The following is a 17,241-nucleotide window of genomic DNA, read 5'->3' on the forward strand; positions in this document are numbered from 1 at the left end:
CCCAGCTTCAGTAACCCTTCCACCTCTAAAGTGAACGAACGTTGCTCCTTGGCGCTCCACGTCAACTCGCTCCTGCCCAAAACCATCTACTCACCCCCATCTCCCCTTGCCCCTAACCACCCAAAACCCCGCCAAGCCACCCAAATCAACCCTAATATACCCCAGAAAACGATAACGTAGGTATTTTTATCGGTATTTGGTGTGACCGAGCTTCGACATGACAACAAAGGGAACACGAAGGAATATATGAAATATTCTGAGATATTCTGGTGACGCAGAAAGCTTTGCAAACGCAGAAAAACGTGTTGACTTCCGCAGGCTGACGTTACTTTTTATTTTTCTTATTTTTGAGAGAGAGAGAGAGAGAGAGAGAGAGAGAGAGAGAAATACGAGCGCGCGCGCGCCGATGTAGCCCACCTGAAGTACCCTGATTCGTGGGCTTTAGGTCTCTGCACTTAAAGGTGTAAAAATCACGGAATCCCCCCCGCCTTCTATACAGACACAGGCATTGGAAATTAAGGGCAGTAAATTCACAATCCTTAAATACAACTCCCATGCCATGAAAAAAAGGGTGTTGTGTCCAATTCGGTGACGCAGGGGGTCCAGTAGTGGAGCAGAGCACGTGATCAGTGTTTACAGGTACGCCACGTGTCTACTGTTTACACTCCGAATGTGTAGCAACGAGTAACATACACAAAGTTACAAATTACGAATGGTTAGACGGAGCGAGATTGATTCCGCCACCGAAAGCATAACTTCCTCTTTACCAGTCTCAATCGGAAACACTAAATGGCGCATCAATATGAAAACTGTTAGGGATGTTCATACTAAGGCTGAGGCAATAAAATTTAAGAATTATGTTCACGACTATGGAGGAAGTCGTGATTTCAGGCTATAAACTACAGGGTGCGTCTAGTCCACCCGTAAAATATGAACAGTAGTTGCCAGAGAGGCTATTTATCCATCCAACATGATGGGACTTATTTTTATTCATATATTTTACTCTTGCTAGTTTCGACGATTTTATTAATCTTGAGGGAGACTTCGAATTGGAGGGGATAAATGTAATTCTTCACTAATACCTACGCAAATGGGTGGTATTCTTAACCTTAAAAAAAAAAAGTCTACAAGTAACAGAAAAATGGATATATTCTCATTCAGGATGACCATTTGAAGTGATGAAGTAAATTAATACTAACCCCTAAACTACGACAGGCCTCTAACTACCTCAAGAATGCAATTAAAATAAGAATCCTTATGTTTAACAGGCTAAAGGGTCATGCCCACTGTGAAGGAGGTATACGTCCAACAGAGTGCCTCTGTAGATTTGTTACTACTTATTTGTGGCTGTTCCTCAGATGTCACTATACCGTTACCAGTACGTTCAATGAACTCGTACGTTAACATCGTTACAACCATTACGTCTTTTGTATTTCATTACCACTACATTTAACTGCGGTAAAACAGCGTTGTTTGTTCACACACACACACACACACACACATATATATATATATATATATATATATATATATATATATATATATATATATATTTATATATATATATATAGATATATAAAATGTGTGTGTGTGTGTGTGTGTGTGTATTTGCTATTTTTGTCACTAAGGGGTTCCTATACAATATAGAGGTACCAGGACTGTCACATTAAAATATTGGTGTGAGAGTGTTTGCCCATTTCACTGTTACCAATAAAATTCCTTTTAAAATGTTATTTATGTAGCACTTAATGGACCAATAGCATATAACTTTTATCATTAATCATGTATTACAATTATTACGGCATTACTGATAACATATCGTTCATATGAATGACCCGTTAATAGAGCGTTACGATACCCTAACCATTCCTGTATCGTTACTACAGCGTTACCTGTGCCATACTATCACCGTTACCGGGAGCATCACACCCAACGGCCACCACCTTCACCTGGCTATTGATCCCTCCATCCCCACCCCTCCCACCTATCCTCTCTCTCTCTCTCTCTCTCTCTCTCCTTCCGCCTTCCATCCTTCACACGTAACTATCTACCTGCCCCCTTCCCTCTCTATTATATATATATATATATATATATATATATATATATATATATATATATATATATATATACCGCCTTCCATTCTTCACTCAAGTATCTTCCTGCCATTCTCTCTCTCTCTCTCAATATCGGTTCCTGTCTCCCCCTCCCTTCCTTCCGCCTTTCATCTTTCATTGTATCTAAGTATCTGCCTACCTGCTTCTCTCTCTCTCTCTCTCTCCCACACACACATACACAGCATTAGTAGCGACTTCTCTCTTCCCTCCCGTCTTTCTCTAACTGCGTATCTCCCAATATGATTTTCCCTCCCCCTCCCTCCCTCCAATCCACTCTCTCCCTCTCCTGATTCATTATCCTTCCTCCATCTCCTCTTTCTCAAGTCTCCCCTCCCTCTCTCTCTCTCTCTCTCTCTCTCTCTCTCTCTCCGTCCTTCCCATCCTCTTTTGGTTTCTTACCCTTTCTCCTTCCCTTTCCTTCATCTCTTCTCTCTCTTCACTTCCTTGTCGTTGCCTTTCCTCTTTCTCCATTTTCCTTTTCGTTTCTCTCCCCTCATCCTCATTCCTCTCTTCTCTTCCCTTCTTTATCTTCTTCTCTTTACCATTTTCTTTCGTTTCTTCCTCTCTTTCTTTACCCTCCTCCTCTTTCCTACACCCCTTCCTCTTGTTACTTTTCGTCTTATTTTCATTTTCCTCTTCATTTCTCCATATTCTTTTCCGTCACCCCTCTCCTCTTCCATTCTTCCTTCTTACCCTCATTTCTCACGATTCCTCTCTCTCTCTCTCTCTCTTTCAATCCCTCACCTTTAGTCCGTCCATTAATTCTGCCCATCATTCTTCCTCCTCTCCCTCCATGAGAGAGAGAGAGAGAGAGAGAGAGAGAGAGAGAGAGAGAGTCGAAGTAAAAGTTAAACAAAATTCTACGGTGATTGCTTGCCACATTTAACTTACAACAGGAGGGGGGGGGGGGGAAGAGAGAGAGAGAGAGAGAGAGAGAGAGAGAGAGATGGGAGTCGAAGTAAAAGTTAAACAAAATTCTACGGTGATTGCTTGCCACATTTAACTTACAACAGGCGGGGGGGGGGGGGAAGAGAGAGAGAGAGAGAGAGAGAGAGAGAGAGAGAGAGAGAGATGGGAGTCGAAGTAAAAGTTAAACAAAATTCTACGGTGATTGCTTGCCACATTTAACTTACAACAGGATGTGGAGAGAGAGAGAGAGAGAGATGGGGGGTAAAGAGGCAGTGAGAAGAGTAGGTGAAGAGGGAGAAGTGGGAGTGAGAGAGAGATGTTATCTTGGAGGAGTTTCTTCCCTCCAGGCCTTTCTCCCTCCATCCTTCCTCTTCCTCTTCTCTCCCTCCCTCATCATCGTCCTTCATTTTCTCTCTTCTGCCTTTCCTTCCGTCCTTCCTTTCACCTCCTTTCCTCCTGCCTCTCCCTCCCACTCTTTCCCCTTAAATCATTTCCCCTTCCCCTCTCAACACTTTTCTCTCCTTCCACTCCTCCTCCTCCTCCTCTCGCTATTTTTCTCCTCACCCTCCCAGCTCTCACCTCCATGCTTGCTTACCCTCCTATGACCTCTCCCTCACTCTCAATTTACTCTCTCTCTCTCGGTAACAACAAAAGCCCATTGCAATAACTGTTACGAGTTTGAACAGCTCTGTGTGTGTGTGTGTGTGTGTGTGTGTGTGTGTGTGTGTGTGTGTGTGTGTGTGTGTGTGTGTGTGTGTGTGTGTGTGTGTGAGCTGACCTTTCCTTCCAATAACATTACTTTCATTTTTTAAACGATGTCTTTCTTCTCTCTCTCTCTCTCTCTCTCTCTCTCTCTCTCTCTCTCTCTCTCTCTCTCTCTCTCAGTGGCCTGTTAGCCTGAAGTAAAGCTGCACCGTGAGAGACATTTTACCTTCCCTATCCTTTTCACAGTTCAGTAATAATAATATTCAGTCACAAATAACTCCAGTAAGGTGTACAAGCTTGAGGCTACGCTAAAACAAAATCCATAAAATTTTCGGGTGGATGACCAGCCAACGTTCCCGGTACATTAGCCTATATGATCAAAAAAAAAAACTTCCATCCCATTTCGGAGTTAGTCTGAGACACGTAGGGATTTGACTCGAGGCGTTCACCTTTCCTAACCCAACTAAATGGGCCTGGGTACTCCACGTATTCAAATAACAATATAATAACCATCAACCTTCATAATAATCACAAAAAAATGTAATATTACATTTACGGGCATAAAAAACAAAATGAAATGTATATGACGTTAAGTGAAGTGATTATACATGATGAAAAGTGACCTCTGTGTGACAAAAATGAAGTGAAATTTAATAACCTTTCTGTACACATAATGAAATAAGGTAAACTATAAACAAATGACTCCCAAAATCAAGGGAACAAAACTATAAGGTGCAAAAAGTTCTACTATACAAACCATTATACACTATATATACAGCCATGTAATACAAGGAACATCACCTAAAAACCAACATCATATCCAGTTCTGTTAAGATCATGGAACATAAAACAATCTAGGGAAAAAACAACAAACAAAACAAGTCCCCACAAACTACATTAACAATCCCTAACTTAACTACAAAAATAAAATATAGTGACAAAGAAAATAATAGCAACACCAACACAATTCCCCCCCCCCCACCTCCACACTGGAACACAATTAACCTCATTCATGCTGTATAAGCCCAACGAGGTATACTGGTAGATGAAAATAAATGTACATAAATGCTAAAGGACACAAAACTGATAAAAAAATTAAGTTACACCCAAACAACTTAACATACAATCAAACAATCCAGTTCACAAAGAATCGACCCAGCGAAAACAAACAGTACAGAATTAAAAAAGAATTAACTATGCAAATTCCTTTAACAGCACAGACAGACAATAACACTATTCATCAAGCAAGTCCTAAAATGTACAGTAAATGAAAATAAAAGCAGCTGATATGATAAAGCAGTACCCGTAAACAAACAAAGGCCCTAAACAAAGGCCAATACACAACCAAACGACTTAATTCACCTGGCATCAACCCAACAAGCAGCCAACCATGCAGGACCTAGTCAGCACAACACCCTCCATCCTATCCAGCACTGTTGAGGATGTCACAGAGGCCATTGCTGGGTCCTCCTCATCCTCTTCTTCCTCGTCGTCCTCGTCCTCCTCCTCTTCAGCTGCATCGTCAGAACCCTCGGTCAACCAGAAGCTGTTCCTGGTTGTTAGTGTGGCTCTGGCAACAGTATGTTTCTTCACTAATGTGCTCCAGGTGAGGTGAACCCCAAAATTTACAAAAGATGTACTCCACTGAGCTACAGCCAAACTGTACTTCAGAAGTAGATCCAAAATATACAATACATAAAGTACTCTTGAAAAAGGAGCTCTATGTGAGGTAGACTCCCAAATCATATTTTATGTGAATAGATCCAAAGATGTATTTGCTTGTTGTATACCCCCAAACAAATTCAAACTGTACTTCTGAGTAGAACCAAAAATGTACATCTGAGATCCTAATACAGTATATGCCATAACCCATGTAATGCAGAATCCAGAAATATAGTTCAGGTGCAATTTCAAAAATGTAATCCACATGAGGTATACGGTACTTTACTCTAAAAATGTATTTCATGTGGGTCAGAATGAGGAGCACAGTACATAACCATGGTACTCCAGGTGCAACAAAATGCAGCAAAGTACAGTCAAACCATAAAATCAAATCAGCAAACAAATGTACAGTACTCCATGCCCGAGAGAATTCAAAATACATCACAACTAAGTTCCAGCAACAAGGAACATGTATGGCTGGTTTGCTGTCATGTGATGAAACTGGGCTATTCCCACAACTTGTCAAATAAACTCTCCAATCTGACTATACATGACCATCAATCCAACTCAAAAGGCTTAGAGACCTTTATCAGGTTAGAGTCCATCCATCCATCCATTGCCAGACGCCATGTATCCCAAACGGGGTGGTCAAGGGCTTAGAGTTAATTGTTTTACAGGGAGGGGCACTAATCCTCCACCAACCCCACTTGACACGTAGGTTAGAGTCAATGTGCTGTAAACAAAAATCCGTGAGTGAAACTAAAACCAGAATGACACAAGGGACCAAAGCCTCCTGGCTGCAGTCAAATGAGCCATGAAGGAATAAAACAAAAATAAACTCAAATATAAGACAACAACCACAAAACTAAACACACTGAGAAAGTACACTAGGCAGTACACAACAGTGTTTCTGCAACAACTCACAAAACACATTTACTTCCAGGCCAACACAATGGAAAGTTGAGTGCAAAACCATAAAATCAACAGCACACACAAAAATTTGTAGAAAGGTGCTACATAAATTTTAAGAATTCCTAATGTTTACATTCATTTATGAAAAAATACACAAAATCAAATAAAATGATTTACCTAAATCATACAGTTATGCCTGCATTCTATTTCATCCAGTATGTAAACAAGTGAACCATGAAAAAGGCAACTTTATAACTACCACACAGCATATAAATATTCAACAGGTGGCTCAGTGTAGTTAATTAGCCAATACATGAATAATTACACAACACGAATTTATACCTGAGGCAGGTGTCATTCTGCCATGGAAGTATGATGGAAAAAAAAAAAAAAAATTGTCTTTCAAGTAAAGATTCAAACATCCATTATGAATACTGTACTATTATCATCATTACTGCCATATAAACAAACCATTCTAACACTCCCAACCTAAAACAACCATCAATTTCAACATGAATATTATCAACAATACCTATCAATGTCAACTATATACCATTATGTACATCACAACTATCCTCTTCTGGCCTGCCATCATCTCTACACACCTACCAAAATTCTCTCTAACACACACACACGCACAAAATCATTACGACATAAACCTTTCTCACATCACAACTGCAACCTCTCATTAAAACCAACATCCCATCCCATCCCACCCCACAAACAACACAACTCCATTCCACCTTTCACCACAACCCCTCCATAAACCCAAATAACCCCTCCCACCCCAACTCTTTCCCAGGTTGCAGTTTTTGCCAGACCATCATCAGTACGCTCAGTGAAGGGGGTCCTGCTACTCTCACAGGCGCTTAGTGGATTGGTGGCTACATTCATTGTCGCTTTCCCAATACACGTCATCTCAGCACGGGGAGGTGAGGAAATAAGACAGTTTATTATGTTTTTAAGTGTATCTATAATGATTTCATACTCTTGTCTTTTTTTTCTTTCATTCTTTCATTTCAACAATCACAAGATTTGCAGGTTTACCAAAGCTATCATTCACTGGCTTCCCTCTGTGTCATTACATACTGCTAAGGGAGGTGAAGAGTTATTTTAATTACTGTACTGCATTGAAAATGATCATACCTATAGTACTGTTTCCATTCCATGTACTGTTTCCTTTCTTGAATTCATGCATTCATCCTTTCATCTAAATCATGGGCTTTGTATCTTCCTCCACTAACACCAGACCGTTTTATTCAGTTCTAGGAAACTCACCACAGCTAGGCAAAACCACCCATCCCATCTAAGCACCTCTCCTCTCTTAAAACCCAAGTCCACAGTCTAATCTCTCATTTCTAGGGCAAGTCAGGCTTCTGCTCTGGCTGAATCAAGCTAACCTCCCTCATTTACATAGGTGACACCATGAAATACCTCTCCTCTTTTAAGCTACAGCCATGTCTCTCAATAATTCCTGCTAACTCATGCTCCCTTGACTCTTAACAAGGACATAATTCTACAGCATTCACATGAAGGTGCTGGAGATGGATGTCTTCATGAGATCACATCAATATAACCAGCAGCATTGCTGCCGAGATTTACAAATGTCCCTCACTCCCACCTTCTCCATCAAAAGGATAACTGGCAAATAAAAAAGACTAACTCTGCCTCCAGTCCACCTGGTTCACATTCAGACAAGCCTGGAGTCACAATTTTGTTATACAGACCATTCCATTCAGTTTGGAAGAAACTTTTGAACTGATGGAGTTCGAAATAACTTTTAATAAATCCCTCACTACAAAGGGTCTCTCACCTGCATAAGTTCACTAGCAGTAAAAAAAAAAAAAAAAAAAAAAAAAAAAAAAAGCACAGTGAAGAGGTAAAAGACTAGGCTGACTTCAAATGGCTCTGCCACCACTGTTAGGTAACTTTCAACCCATAAAAACTTTGGTTACAACTTTCCTTAGTTACACAACAGTTTTTTGTTTCCCACCAGCTTTTATCTCTTTTTACTTTATTCTCTCTACTGCAAGTCTTTTTCACTTTCTTCAGGGTAGGCCTCTCATGGATCATATTTTTTACCACTAGATATTAATATTCAGTGGGGGAAGACCTTTCATAACAAGTGAATTTAATCTCTCTCTCAATCACACCCTCGTCTACCACATTTATCTCATCTCATGTTACCATCTCCTTTACAGACAGCCTATCATTTTCTCCCACAGGCACTGATGGTGGTGAGGCAGGTTACACAGCATGCTACCTGGGTCATTCTGGTGTTATCCTCATCACCGTGCTCACCTCACTCGGCACATCCACACTCCTGCTCTTCTTCCACTACCTCAAGAACAACGACCCACGCAGGTAACTCACTAACTATGCCTTCACACACATATTCAGCAGTGTGTGTGTGTGTGTGTGTGTATGTGTGTGAGATACAGTCCTCATATACTGTACTATAATTCAGTCTATGCAGTCAGAAAAATATGGAAAGAAATAAAAATATTAGAATAAAACACAAACTTCGCACAGACCACAACCTGTAATTAGCAAACCAATATTACCCCAAACCAGCTAAAACATTACCCCAAATGAACATACCACTATTAATGGGGGGAAAAATAATCTTATCGGTACTAAAAGGGAGTGGGGAAAAAAAAAAAAAAAAAAAAAAAAGTGCACACACACTACCACCATTACTGTACATAAAGAAAAATACAACCTGCAAAAGTCTAGGAGCGAAAAAAGCACACAAAAAATGTGGAAAATTAAAAATACTACTGATGAGGTGTGTGGGTGAGAAAATTAATGAGCGGGGAAAAAGAAAAAAAAATTGAAGGGCGGAAATGAACATGTGTTGAGAAGGAGAGCACAGGTGGGAAAAACAAGAAAATAAAAATGAGGGTGGGTTATGAAAGTGTGTCATGAAGGTGTATGCGTGTGTGTGGGGGGAGGGGAGGGGATGAACAGTATCTACTGTAAACTCTAAAAGGAAAGAAAATGAAATACAAACACGGAAAGAAATGAAAACACTCAGCAAAGATGTGTGTGGGTGAGAGAAGTAGGACAGACAAAATAAGCACAGGAAATCACACACACACACAAATGAAAGTGCATTATGGGGGAGTGCATAGTTAGAGAGAGAGAGAGAGAGAGAGAGAGAGAGAGAGAGGGGGGGGGAATGGAATGAACATGCACCTTGACGGAATGCATGGTTGAGAAAGTAGGCCAGACAGAAAGTATAAAAGGAAATGAGGAGTAAAATGGTAGAAAAGCTAAAAATTACAGTAAATGTGTACAGTATATGATCGTGAAATAAAATAAGGACATACAAACGTCGAAAAATAAAAAGGCATCTTGAAGGAGTGAAAGGAAAAAAAAAAAAAAATTAAAAAATACATAAAGAAAATGATGAGAAAGTGTACAAGAGAAAAACAATAAAAAGATGATGAGAAAAAGAAAGAATAAGCAACAAAAAGAGTATGAAAAAAGGCATAGTGAAGAAGTGCGTGGTTGTGAAATAATTTAAGGGTGACGCATACCAGAGTAGGGTTGACATGACTACCACAATACACACTAATGTTCACCCTGTCTCACCCTAACCATTCCCTAATTGTTCACACTTGCAATATCCTGCTTTTCACCCTAGTGTCACACTTATTCACCCTGACCCTACCCTGATATTAACCCTAATCTAACACTTACTTATCCTAACCCTACTCTGATTTTCACTCTAATCTCACACTTACTCAGCCTAACATTGTAACTGATTTTCATCCTAATCTCACATTTATGTACCCTATCCCCACCCTGCTTTTCACATTAATCTCATCCTGTCCTCACCATTTCTTCCCTTCTCTCCCGCCACTCACCCTAACCTTACCCTCACCCTTATTTTGCACCACCCTGTTTCTCACCCTACCTCTCTCCATTACAGATAGCCTTCCTAACCTCACCCCATCACCCTGTCCTCAATTCTACCCACACCTCACCTCCCACAACACCATTACCTCCTTCATTTAGCCACGCCATGTACACCTAAGCCATGTGTACAATAAATTAATGTATATCCTCACCATGTACACCCTAGCTACACTTTGAACACTTCACCCTTACTTCAGTTCATTATCAGATTTTATGAACTCAAAATATTAACTAGCGAGAGTGTAATGATGGGAGGTGGAGATAAGACAGAAGGAAGGAAGGAGGGAGGGAGGGAGGGAGGGAGGGAGGGAAGGAAGGAAGGAAGGAAGGAAGGAAGGAAGGAAGGAAGGGAGGGAGGGAGGACTGAAGAAGAGGACAAGAGATAATAATGATGGAGGATGGAATGAGGGAAGGAAGGCAGTTTGGGTGGAAAATGGAAAGGAAGAATGGAATTAAGAAAGAGGCAAGGAAGGAGGGAAAGGATGTGAGGACAAAGATAAAGATGAAAGACTGGAGGGAGGAAGAAAAAAGGGGAGGGAAGGAGGGGAGGAGAGAAACAGAAAGATGTCATACTGAGGGAGGAAAGGCAGGAAGGAAAGGAGAAACTAAAGGGGAAGGAAGGAAAGATTTTATAAGGGTCAGAAAAAAGAAGAAAAAAAGACCAAAGAAGGAAGGAAGGGGAAATGGAAAAGGAAATGGACAAAACAGAAAAGAGGGAAAGAGGAAACAGGAAAGGAAAAATGGATGGGAGAGCTTTAAGAGGAAGAGGAGGAGGAAATGGAGGGAAAGAGAGAGAGAGAGAGAGAGAGAGAGAGTTGGGTCCTCATCTATTGATCTGCCCTCACCTTACCTCCAGCCCACTCCACCCACCCCCACATCCCACCCTCACCCCTGTCCTCACTCCACCCACCCACCCCACCCTCACCTTTGGCCCACTTTCACTACATCATCATCGTCATCCCACCCCCACACATACCCTACCCTGCCCACCCACTACCTCACTCTACTTATCACACCCCACCCTCATTTTTACCCTCACCACCCTACCCCACCCCACCCCATCCCACCCATCCATACCATCCCCTTTCCCACCCTCAAGCTCATCCTACCTATCCATAACACCACCTTACCCAACTAACCAATCCATAACATAACCCTACTCAAACATAACATCACCCTACCCATCCACACCCTTAACCTTCCCATCCACATGCTCACCCTACCCTACCTCATGCTCACCTTCCCCACTCACACCCATCCACACCCTCACCCAACATGACTTTATTCTCAACCTGGTCACACTTGTGTCCTCCATCATCCTGTAAGATTACACCCACCTCTCTCTCTCTCTCTCTCTCTCTGGAAGTATAATAAGATTGCTATAATATTTTGCTACAGTACACTGACTCTCAATACGACGTACAGTATGGTACTGCAATGGATGTTTTTCAATCATGTAATGCCACCATGGGAAGCAAGCTGGCCATCTACCCTTAAATGTACTGAATCTAGCCTTGGCCTCTACCCCTCAATGGGAATAAACTGGGACTCCTTGTTTCTTTGTTTCCCCTCCCTCCCCCCTAAAAAAAAGAAAAAAAAGAAAAAAAGAAAAAAAGTTTTGGTGTACTAAGGTAGCTTATCCTCAGACCCTATGCCTTGGTGGGGATAATATGGAATTTAATTTTTTTCCAGTTATGGTGTTCTGTATGTTAAGCAATGAATATACTGGCAGCATGATCTGCCTGTCTATCTGTGTGTCTATCTCTACCCTAGCCTAACTTAACTTAGCCCAACCCCCTACTTTCACAGATAGTCTAACCTTTGATACATACAAACCCACCCCATGCTCACGGCAGTAACCTGTTTCAAGGATAACTTACTTCACCTTTTTGAACTGATGATGATGATGATGATGATGATGATGATGATGATGGTGGAGGAGTGGTGTCCATGCCTGCATGTTCATGATCACAAGAACCAACACAGTGGGGTGGAGGGCAAGTGGCTGCTTAATGGTTTTGGGTAATAATAATAATAATAATAATAATGATGATGATGATGATGATCATAATAATAATAATAATGACTTCTATGCTTGCAGGTTCATGACGGCTGGGACCAACGTGGTAGGCTGGAGTGCTGGTGTAGTGGCAGTGTGGGTGGTGGCAGTGGGGGTGGCAATGCTGCCATATGCTGGATGGAACTCCTGGGCCACACATGATGCCCGTTGCCATCTGTCCACCCTTTGGCCACTCTCCTTCACAGCATTCCTGAGCTTCATGGTGGGAGGACACGTGGCGGTGGCACTGCTGATGTGGGCATCGACTCATGCCTCAGGAATCAAGGCTGCTGCAGCTGCCAATGCTGCACGACGCGGCCGCACAGTACCCACTGCCGCACTGAACGCTGAGGAAGCACCCATCGCTAGTCACACGTATGCATACAACTCTTGCCACTTGTTGTTCACGAGGATGTGTTTTCATGGACTATATTGCAAAAGCTCTTGAATCATCGTTGTCTACACTATTTTAACACAGGGTATCATAGTTTATCACTTCATGCTCTTTGTTTGTCCACATTTTTGCTACTAGTCCCTTCGCCTGTCCATGTTTTCACTACCAGTCCTTCAAAATGTTGTTAAATCTTCCTGTTGGTGCTGCTGTAACCCCATACGTACTTTTTCCTCCCTTGAACCTCACAGTCCTGGCATGTACAGTGGTGTGGGTGGTGTGCATGTGGGTGGGTGGTGTGTCAGCCTGGGGTCGGTGGTGCCGCTGCTGCTCCATGTGGTGGTGGCCTCGTCCTGTGCTGCCTCATCCCGCTGCCTGGCCCGACCTGGACACTACCACGAAGAGGCCACCGCACTCCCATGGGGATCGCTTCTTCTGGTGGCTGTGGCCATTATCAATCCGCTTCTCTATGTCTTCAGTGATGACCAGGTGGGTTCATGATTAAAATTCCATCGTACTTCTGTAGGCACAGCAGGTTCCCTAAGATTTCCTCCTTTACAGTTTATTTATGTATGAGGCACATCACAGGTAATCCTCATTACAATTTTCAGGGATGTGTTCCAAAATATGACATTCTTCCATCCAACTGCTGTTGTAAATTTTGGGAAACTGGTTAGGCACCTTTATGGGCACCAGTACAACTTTAATATAGTACAGCTCAAGGTTTACCGTACTTTCAAAACCAGATAGTTACTTCCCATCAGTTAATGAAAACTACTTATGAAAAGGAATTCTAAGATGAATGATAAAACTATGTACAACCTGCAGGTTTCATCCTCAACCCTGCTGCTGCTGTCGCGTGTATGCTGTTGGTGGTGTGAGGGTCGGAAGCAGCGCCTGGTACCACGACAACCAGAGCCACACGACGCAGAGACCAACGTGTATGTGACAAACGACACCGAACAACTCGTCTCAGACAATACGTAAACCAAGCGTGGGACAGTTATGGGTGAGAGAGCTGAATGAGGTTGTGAGATGATACTAGGAAAAATATGTAGAGGTAACATTCTACAGAGTGTGAGTTGTGAGGAGACTTTTGATGTGATTAATGGGTTGTGGAAATATGGTTGTGAGTTTCTTGATTTTACAATGACATGAATTGTTCAAATGGAAGAAAAATGCCTACATATTGAAACTGTATTTGCCGTGAAAAAGTGTGCAAATGAGGATGGTGTGAGTTGGAGAGAGGGCAGCATGAAGGTTAAGGACAGGGCTATATGTAGATGATTTGTTAATAGCAACTCCTGGAATTATGGCATCTGGCTATACAGTAGTAAGGTAGACAGTTTCACTAAGTTGGTATAATTATTCTTCCATATGGTTGTGAGGTAGATTTATGCAGTGTTGAGAGCAACAACTTCAGAGCATCGATGTCTGTTCTTTATGAGGCTGCATTTGAAGCAGCAGTTCACTAAGCTTATGTAAAGAACTATGGAGATGATAAACTGCAGAGTGAAGGTGGGAAAAACATTATAAGATACCTACTTAAAAGCAAAAAACCTGATTCTATGAGGCTGAATATATCATAGGAAACTACAATATCAAATTAAGGGAAATATAGTCAAAATACAGTAAGCTACCCAAATCATTTACATATCTGTCCGATAATCAACTATTGTAATTACAAGTCTGAGGATAAATTGCTCAAGGACTTAGTTGCTGTGGCAGGAAAAAATAAACTAATCCCAAATAACATCCAAGTGGAGTCTGGTTTCCAGCAAAAGTATGGCCTCAACACTGGCATTACTATACTTGTATATACAGTACGTCCACTTACTTGTGCGCATACTTAAGAGAACAAATGTACCTCATGACGTACATTGTTCTTTCTTTTATTTAATTTTGGAAACTGACTGGCTTTTTAAGTCAAGGGAAGAGTCTGAAAGCAAAGTTCACATGCAAGCTGAAGAAAACAATTCTAGAAGTAGTAAAAACATAATAAAGACATCATTATACTGAACAAGTTAATGAAGACACTTGACCCTTTCAGGTAAAAACCTTGCAGTGAAAGGATGAGAAACTATCCCCTCAACCCCTTCACTATCAGAGATTTTTCCTAATCTGAATAAAATCATTGGTGGCAGCAAGGATGAAAATAAATCATCATCATACAAGAAGGATGACTGACACCTGATGGGAACTATCTTGCCAATACTCTAGAGTCTAGACCAACAATGTAAATATGCTTTAATGTAACAATTACTACTGCACTCCCTCACAGCTCATTACACCACCATGCATTTAATCAGATACGTTGTGATGCTTCTATAAAGTGAAGTAACGATGCTTACTGTAGTTTATAATACTGTGCTCAGATACACAATGTAGTACAGCTCAGCAATAGCACAAATGTTTATTTATGCTACAACCACAATCTATTTCACAACCCATGAGGATGATATGTTGATCTGTTATGTTAACTGTTAACTGTGTCCTTCAATAATCTATATACAGTATAAAGTACCATATACTTTCATATAGTGATAATGACAACTTTCTTCATTTATTTGTGTATTCTCTATAAAAACAATGTGATAATGGGAATCAATATTTAAATTCTCTTGAAATGTACACTCAGCAAAAGAGTCTGACAAACCAGCTAGAAACATTACGACAAAGCCCATGATATTGTTTGACCAAGAAAATACATAAAAGCTACAGTTCCCATGTCAAATTTTTCACACAATTTTTCATTAAAAAAGGGGTCATCTGATCTTTAAAAACTACATAAAATTAGTATAGATGTACCTCACACTCACGAATACCAAACCAACCAAAACCGTATTGTCGTAGTGCTGAATAGGCTTATGGTCCTGAGGTGACCATATTTCCTGCTGAGTGTACACTGTTCGTCCTTGCACTTACCATACATTGTCACCCTTTCACCACCTCATTCTCACCAACTGTACCCTTCACTCCTACCCGCTCCCTCATCCATACACACAAACCTGCACATTCTAAGCAATACCTCTTCCAGCAAGTCACTTCCACTGTCTTGGTATTTTAGTCTAATAGCCGCACAGTGCTGTCACAGTCAATGTATCCTTTCTCACTCCTAACTAAATATATATACACTGCTATTACTTACCATAATACTGAAGACAACACCAATTGAGAAAAATATTTCAGAATAAAACAATAATAATAATAATAACAATTTCCAGTATACAATAATAGTAATATTTAGTAAACACACAGCAAAAAACAATCCTCCTGTAATAAACTACTGCACAAGCATTAATGGCAGTGCATTGCATTCAGTGATGCTAACTCTGCCTATTATATAAACAAGACCCCAGTAGACATCCACCAATGTCTTAGCTCAAATGGAAAAAAAAAAAAAAAAAAAAAAGGGTAAACTTATTGATATTCACCTTCTAAATCTCTCTGCACTAACTTTATGACAGCAACTAGCATAGATTTTATATTGATGTCAACTAAATCTTCGCAACACCTCTCCTTTTATCTGTTATTCTGAAAAAACTGCTGTACAAGCATTGAGATCCGCATCCTATTGCTGTGCATTCTACTTGTCGACAAATCTAAATTATACACTACATCTGAAAGACTAACGTAGCTTAAGACTGTTATGTGCTGGTCTATCTAATCAACGCTGCAAAGGATCATGGCCCAAATAGGCTTTTTCTTATTAGTTGCTCAATTTCGTTGCTTACAAACCTGAAAACATAGAAAATATATAACTGTACTTTATATTTTCAATATAATTTTCTTCTGATTTAGGAAATGTGAGAAGTATAGTTTTTATATGTATAATATTTTTCTTAATGTATGTTCCAAGGTGCCTGTGGGTTCAGCCCCAGTGGACAGCCTGATTACTGCAATAACCTAAGCACCATCACTATTTAAGTTCCTAGCGGCCATTCAAAAGTCGGTGAAGAAGGCAACATGAATCTGTACATAACATGTTGGTGTTTTTGTGTATGGAATATGCAAATAATCTGTGTCACTTCCTATATATCTGCAGCTATACATCCACCTTTATATGTCCCATTACCACAATCCTGAATGAGCATAAACCTTCTTCAAACAACATACAACTTTGTCATGTATCTGCACTCTTAAAGTATATAGGCTGTTATTAAGGCCATATATCTACTTTTACATGTTCTGACTAATCACTTCTGAAAAGTAACCTCTCCCAGCTCAGTCTATAGCCTTCCAACACCACACCACTCTCCTTCATGAATTCCCATATCTTGTGCTTTATATCCGTATTCTGAGACAACTGTTTCCCTCCCTCCTACTCATTATCAAACATGCTGCTATGACAACTTAATATACAGTAACTGCTTTATATCAATGTATGTGTATCCTGAGTGAGAGTTAAGACGTGGAAAAGCTTTCACCAATACTGAAGTTAATTATGCAAAGGCAATCAACTTAGTAAGGGATTAGTTAGCACATCCCTCAGTAATTAATGATCTAGACTGATGTAGGGAAAATTCTCACTCTCACTTTGCTAACCAACAACGGACGAATTAACA

General features: G+C 40.7%; 2 protein-coding genes across 2 annotated transcripts in view; one reads left to right on the top strand and one right to left on the bottom strand.

Moving 5' to 3' along the window:
• LOC145415549 (uncharacterized) overlaps positions 1 to 17,241 on the bottom strand; it is a 113,814-nt gene that overhangs the window by 63,596 nt on the left and 32,977 nt on the right. Inside the window, exons 12-13 of the mRNA XM_080284772.1 lie at positions 12,926 to 13,068; positions 12,322 to 12,532 (exon numbers count right to left, since the gene is read on the bottom strand). Coding sequence (XP_080140898.1) covers positions 12,322 to 12,532; positions 12,926 to 13,068 — 354 coding nt within the window. The remainder of the gene's footprint in view (positions 1 to 12,321; positions 12,533 to 12,925; positions 13,069 to 17,241) is intronic.
• Positions 95 to 14,028, top strand: LOC145415758 (uncharacterized). Its single transcript, XM_080284998.1, has 7 exons — positions 95 to 176; positions 4,944 to 5,334; positions 7,105 to 7,234; positions 8,528 to 8,666; positions 12,328 to 12,660; positions 12,928 to 13,165; positions 13,505 to 14,028. The coding sequence occupies exons 2-7, from the start codon at positions 5,119 to 5,121 to the stop codon at positions 13,661 to 13,663; spliced, it is 1,215 nt and encodes a 404-aa protein (XP_080141124.1). The 5' UTR covers positions 95 to 176; positions 4,944 to 5,118; the 3' UTR covers positions 13,664 to 14,028.

The sequence above is a fragment of the Coenobita brevimanus genome, chromosome 103, assembly GCF_032717465.1.
Source record: "Coenobita brevimanus isolate Jiangsu-jjx chromosome 103, ASM3271746v2, whole genome shotgun sequence".
NCBI lineage: Eukaryota > Metazoa > Arthropoda > Malacostraca > Decapoda > Coenobitidae > Coenobita > Coenobita brevimanus.

What these genes read in the sequence shown, in the direction of transcription:
- LOC145415758 (XM_080284998.1), top strand. Translation starts at nt 5,119, where the DNA reads ATGCAGGACCTAGTCAGCACAACACCCTCCATCCTATCCAGCACTGTT. An exon ending in AAGAACAACGACCCACGCAG is followed by an intron (nt 8,667 to 12,327) that starts GTAACTCACTAA and finishes CTATGCTTGCAG; the next exon opens with GTTCATGACGGCTGGGACCA. An exon ending in GCACCCATCGCTAGTCACAC is followed by an intron (nt 12,661 to 12,927) that starts GTATGCATACAA and finishes TGAACCTCACAG; the next exon opens with TCCTGGCATGTACAGTGGTG.